The sequence below is a fragment of the Agelaius phoeniceus genome, chromosome 16 (assembly GCF_051311805.1).
Source record: "Agelaius phoeniceus isolate bAgePho1 chromosome 16, bAgePho1.hap1, whole genome shotgun sequence".
Taxonomy (NCBI): Eukaryota; Metazoa; Chordata; class Aves; order Passeriformes; family Icteridae; genus Agelaius; species Agelaius phoeniceus.
The window spans coordinates 400633-406632 of record NC_135280.1 but is presented as its reverse complement, the minus strand read 5'-3'; the positions used below and the strand labels follow the sequence as shown (position 1 = coordinate 406632).

The window sequence follows — 6000 nt, the reverse complement described above, 5'->3', positions numbered from 1 at the left end:
CCCGGGGCTCCCGGCCGCTGTCCGCGGTGCTGCCCGGCCCGGGGCTCCCGGGGCTCCCGGCCGCTGTCCGCGGTGCTGCCCGGCCGCTGCTCCGCGCCGCCGCCGCCGCCGCTGCCGCCCGGCCCGGCCCGGCCCGGCGCGCTCCCCGCGCTCCCCGCGCTCCCCGCGCTCTCGGCGGCGGCGGCGGCGGCGGCGGGGGCGGGCCGGGCCCTCCCTGCGCCGGGAACGCGCTCCCGCCTCCCACCCGGCACAAAGTTTCGCGGCAGGAACTCGGGCGGCAACAGTGCGGAGCCGGTGGCACCGGAGCGCGGCCGCGCGGAGCCCCAGCGCCCCGGTACCCGGCGGGGGCCGGCGGCGACCGTGCCATGCGGGCCCCCCCCCCACCGGCGGCGGCGGGGCGGGCGGGCAGCGGCGCCCCATGCGGCTGGGGCGGCCGGGCGGCGGCTGACACCATGTGCGCCCGGTGCCCGGGGCGAGGAGCGGGGAGCAGCCATGTCCCCCCCCGCCCAGCCGGGGGTGCCGGGCGGGCGCGGCTCTAAGGGGCCCCCGGCGCGGAAGCTCCTCTGCATGTGCAGCCTCTCCCTGTGCCTCACCTACCTGTGCTACAGCCTGATGGGGGGCACCGGCCCGGCCGCCCTGCGCTCCCCCGCCGCGCTCCCTGGCTCGGCGGCCCCCGCGGCCCCGCGCTCGCCCACCGCCTTCCCCGCCACGGTGGCCCCGCGCTCCGCCGGCGGCCCCGCGGGCAGCCCCGGCGCCCCGGGCCCCTCAGCCGCTCCGCCGCGGGCCTCCAACGGCAGCCGGGAAGGGGCGGCGGACACCTGGCTGCGGACGCAGCTGGCCCCCGGGGAGGTGATCACGGCGCAGAGCGGAGCCTTCGAGAGGGACCCGCAGGAGTCGAGCACCACGGACGAGGAGCTGAGCCGGGCCGGCAGCCCGGGCAGCCGCGGCGGCAGCAGCAGCACCACGCCGGACTACGGGGAGAAGCGGCTGCCGCAAGCCCTCATCATCGGGGTGAAGAAGGGGGGGACGCGGGCGCTGCTGGAGGCCATCCGGGCGCACCCCGACGTGCGGGCCGTGGGCACCGAGCCCCACTTCTTCGACAGGAACTACGAGAAGGGGCTGGAGTGGTACAGGTGAGGGCGGGGGGCTGCGGGCGCGATCCGCGGCCGGGGGCGGGAGGAACGCGTGTCCGTGCGGGGCGGGGGAAGCTCCGCGCGGTCCCGGGGGTCCCGGTGCCCCCGGTGGGAGCCGGGGCGAGCTCCGGGACCCCGCGGGGCTGGGGCGGGCGGGTCGCCGGGGCCGCGCCTGGCAGCGGTGGCGATGGAAAATGCGCTGTTCTGGTGGGAAAGCAGGAAATCCCTGATTACATCCTCTCGGCTGCTCCGAGTGTGTGAGCATACCGTAGCAGTTCAGCTGCAGTTGGTGTAAAATACGCCTAAATAGGTTGGTAATTAATAATTACTGAAATAAACAAGATCGCAAGTTATTCCAGGTGCTGCTAGGGCTGAAGGATGCTGCCTTCATGGGAGCACAGGCTTTGCTTCACAAATAGGGTCTACTCTTTATTCAACAAGTTCCACGTTAGGAAGTTTTTTTCCATTGACAAGATCTAATTCTGTTTGTGAAGAAGTCTCTAAATACTGTTGAGTGGCGCTGGGTAGCATTTTAAAGGAATTTTATGCTAAAAGTCATGGTTATTAGAAAACACTGGACTGCAGTAAGGAAGTGCTAAATGTCTTGACAGGTTTAGGAAATCAGTGGATTGTGATGGCTCAGTGTTTTTCTCTCTCTTTAAAAATTTTGGAGCAGAATGCAGCACATCAGTAGAACCTAAAAACTCCCAGTAGCTCTGTAGTTCATGGTTCAAAGCAAACCATACTGGTTCTTGATAAAAAGGGGTCTGTGGCTGAGCTGGTGAAGTTCTGTTGTCGTTAGTATGGCAGCTTCTTAGTTGCTCTGCAAATGAAGCCAAAAATGAGAGGCTGCAGGCAAGTTACTGCCTGGATTATCTGGTCCCTTGTCATTAAAATAAAGTACATGGTCTGCATATCAGGGGTATTTAAAGGTGAGAAACTCCAGGCAGTCTTCTGTGGGGATTGTGGAAGGAAAGTCTTCGTAACGCTTGGTGTGTCATAGCTTGGCTCTGGTGAAATGCTGTGGGATTTTCTGGAGGGATTTCTTGAAAGTGGACATCAGCACTGAGAAAGTGAGGTTGTCCCTGAGAGTGTTTTTGGTTTGCTGCTCTGATGGGGGGAAGGACTAAAGGACTGGATATGGTTATTGTGTTTATAGATATAATTTCAGACACAGTATTTTATTGTATTGAATTTTCTTGGAGGAAAGGCTTAACCTTGAAAAATAAGTTTAGAAAACTGGCTAGAAGAGAATAGAAAGTGGCACATAAAAAAAGTTTGTTTTTGTTTAAAACAGGCAGAAGAAGATCAAGCACTGAATATGATGAGCAGTTGCTTTTTAATCTTTAAAGTTGTGCTACTAGAAAAGGGCTAGTGAGTGGGTGTAGCTCCTCTCGTGGAGTAAGAGGCACGCACAGGTTTCCATTTGCAGAATGCAGTTTGGTATTTCCTATCCCTGCAGCAGCTCTCTGGGATGAGCTGCTCATTTCAAGCCCTGGAGCTCTGCTGCTGGGGCAGGAGAGGAGGGAGAACAGGTTGGGGCACCCGTGGTGTGTGAGGGTCTGGGCAGAGCAGGCTGTGGGATGGGTAAAGCATTGGCTGGTGCTCTGTGCCGTGTCAGCCCTGGCCCCCTGGCCTGCAGTTATCTTCACACCTGCCCAACACAAACAGGTGCTTCTTCCCCCCTCCTTCAAGAGCGTTCAGCCTTGCAGGGGCAGGGCATTGCTGGTGCTCTGTGCCTCAGCAGCAGCCACAGCTTCCCTGGTGCTGCACTGGTGCCAGGCTGTCGTCATGGACTGGCCTTTAGTGCCATACAAGCACAAACCAAGAACAGAATGGGGAAAGCTCACCATCCATTCCAGCAGCTGCTTCTTCCTGACCTCTGAGATTACCTGATTGAGTGCACTAGGGAGGCTGACAGCCCATAGCTGTGTCCCAGGTAGAGTAATTACAGATTTTATTCCTGTCCACAGAAATGTCAATGTTTTTTTAGCAAAGAAGCAACTATTGAAGTCACCTCCTTATGGTGACTTCTTCATTACACACTGTGAGCTTTTAACACGGTCAGACTTTTTCTTACATAGTGAAAAGGGGAATGGCAGACCTTCAGGGTTCCTTGCTTAGTTGTTCAGTCGCCAGATTACCTCCCAGCCCCGAGGAGCTGGAGGAAAGGGAAACGCCTTCTCCACCTTGGTTTCTCCTGTAAAATGGAGCCGGCACTAGGGCATTGCCATTTCTTTGTGTGTACTCCATGCTGCATTACCTGTGTCTTTGCTGCCTTGAGATTGAGAAGCCCTAAACGCTCTGGATGTCTGGTCCAGGATCTCTCTCAGTGGCCAGAGCTGCTGCAAGCACGGGCCAGGGGGTGCCAGCTCTGTGCTGCTGGGGACAGGGTGGCATGGCAGGATGGCAGCTCCACACTGCTTGCTCTGTTTATCCCTGGGAACCTGTAAGGATAGCTGAAGGTTTGTATGCTGTCTCTGATCTCTAACTCAGTTCATGTGGCAATTGCAAACACAGGTCTTTCCACACACAAACTGGTGCAAACCGGGCCAAGATTAGTTTTGGTTATTTCTGTTATGCTGGCAGGGTTGTTTGTGTGGCTGCAGTTTATGATTCTATCCATCCTAATGCTGGGCTGTCTGAAGGACAAGGTCCATGGTACAGCTTTCCTTAAACAAGATCCAGTGTTCCTCTGCTGTTCCTTTGTAAGCCATTGTCTTTAACTTGCTCCTTCCCTCCCCAGGATGTGCCAGTTTCCTGCAGGAGCTGCTGCTGATTTTAGCCAGTGTCCTAGTGTCCCCCTGCTCTCTCACGTGCTCAGGCCCAGTGATCTCCACATGTCCCCCACAGCCAGGCTGGACTGCAGGCATTTGCTCTCTCCAGTGTGATGCTCATGCCTCAGTGGGCACATCCCATGCCAGGAGCTCTGCCCTGAGCTATCCTGCATTTGGAAAAGCACTAAGAGCCTTTCTCAGAGCACAGAAAGGATGGCAGAATGACAGAGAGGCCTCTGAGACCAGGGAATAGAGATTACATCCATAAATGCTCATTACAAGCACAGGCACAGCATTTGGGACATGTCTGATTTCCCTGCCTGGGCGTGTATCAAGGGCACACAATCGTGTAGGGATGTTGTGGATGTTGCAGAGTGCCTGCAGTGTCCAACACCGGGACAGGTTTGTCTCCTTGTGCTGCTAGGGGCCTTGGCTCAGTCTCAGAGAGGAGAGAACCCGGGGAGGTGTGCAGGGGAGCCCTGCAGTCGGTGGCTCTGTGTGACTGGGGAAGGAGGGGAGGTGATCCTGTCTGAGGGTCAGTGGCCACACTGCCCTGCGCCTGTGGGTTTGCCTGTGCAGATCCAACACCTCGGGATGCTCAGGTGCTGCTGGTGACTGCTCTGGGGGTTTCGGAAGAGAAATGCTGCAGGTGGCTGTGTGAGGGGAGTGGGAGCTCCAAGCCATGGCGGGGGGCTTTAGTTGTGTCTTTCTGCTGGTGCAAATGACCCGCACAGGACACCTCATCACCTGGGCACCCTTGAGGTTTTCTGAGCTGAGTGGAACAGCCCAGTGCTCCCAGTTGCCTGCAGGTTCAGCATGGCGAGTGGGTTAAGTTCTGTCACGTTACACTGTCAAGGCTATCTTGACATCCTACCTTTAGCAGAAAAACTGGAGATTTGTAACAGTATTTTGAAAACAAACTTGTGGTTTTAACACGAATATGATTTCCATAAACAAAAAGGACACCTGATAGTGGTGAGTTGAAATTGAGTTTTAAGGTTTGCTGATTGGAAGAGTTGAATTCTGTGTGTACATGCACATTGCTTTACTCCTTGCTTCCTCCTCGGTGGAACCCTCGTGGAGAGGCTGCAGCAATATCTGTGATTGGATCACATTCCCCTCTCTGCCCTGGTCTCCAGCGCTGAGTGCTTGGACGGGGTGCAGCTGTGTGCGTGGAGTGGCCCCACTGCAGGAGCAGTCACCGTGACAGGCAGTGGAGTGGCTTGCATGTCTAATGCTATTTGCACTGCTTGTCTGGGTTTTTTGGAGTGTTCTCCCGAGCAGTCAGGCCTGCGTGTTATTGGTGAGCTGCTGGCCTCATACAAATAATGAATAATGCCATGACAGGGAGCTCTTCCCTCAGTAATAAACACGTGCTCACGAGTGAGCGGCTCCCGCTGGCCGTGGCTCTGGCACTCCCAGCCCCGTCCCTGGGGATGCTGAGTTCCTCTGTATGGGGGAGGTGGCTGTTGTGTGTTGTTATTTCTGCCACGGGCTCTGCTCCCCCTGGGGCCATCTCACCTTCCTTCCTGTGCTGACCTGGTGGCTGGGGCAGTGGGGCCAGCCCTGCGTGCCTGGGGATGATCCAGCCTTGGCTTTTGCTGCCGTGGCTGCTGGCAGGAATTGTGTCCAGGGATGTGTGGGGGACCCTTCTTCAGGGTCCCCTAACAGCTGTTGGGCAGCAATAGCCTGGGGCCATTTCAGCCTCATCCCACACAGTGTCACCTCGCTGTGAGCTGTACCTTGCTGTGAGCTGTAATTGTGTTGCTGGCTAATGCCTGTGCTGTTCTGATCAGCTCAGGGCATTCAGGAAATCAAACCCTTTCCATCAGCACTGTGAGCCTGTGGGAACACCTACAATGGGGTGGGATGGACTGGGGTCTGCTGCTGCCCACGGGCACAGCTGCAGAGCCTGGGATGTAGGTGGGAATACCTACAATGGAAGGATGGACTGGGCTCTGCTGCTGCCCACAGGCACAGCTGCAGAGCCTGGGTACTGCTGTGTTTCTCTGCAAAAGGCCTTCCCAGAGTGTTGTACCCACTGCACTTCTGGTAACTTAGGGAAAGTGTATTGATTTTGTTTCTGGGCC

At 57.3% G+C, this 6000-nt stretch overlaps 1 protein-coding gene across 1 annotated transcript in view; it reads left to right on the top strand.

Annotated features, from left to right (window-relative positions):
* Positions 1 to 248: 248 nt before the first annotated feature.
* HS3ST4 (heparan sulfate-glucosamine 3-sulfotransferase 4) overlaps positions 249 to 6000 on the top strand; it is a 57223-nt gene continuing 51471 nt past the window's right edge. The window contains exon 1 of the mRNA XM_054643880.2: positions 249 to 1133. Within this exon, the coding sequence (XP_054499855.1) occupies positions 493 to 1133 (641 nt within the window). The 5' untranslated portion in view covers positions 249 to 492. The remainder of the gene's footprint in view (positions 1134 to 6000) is intronic.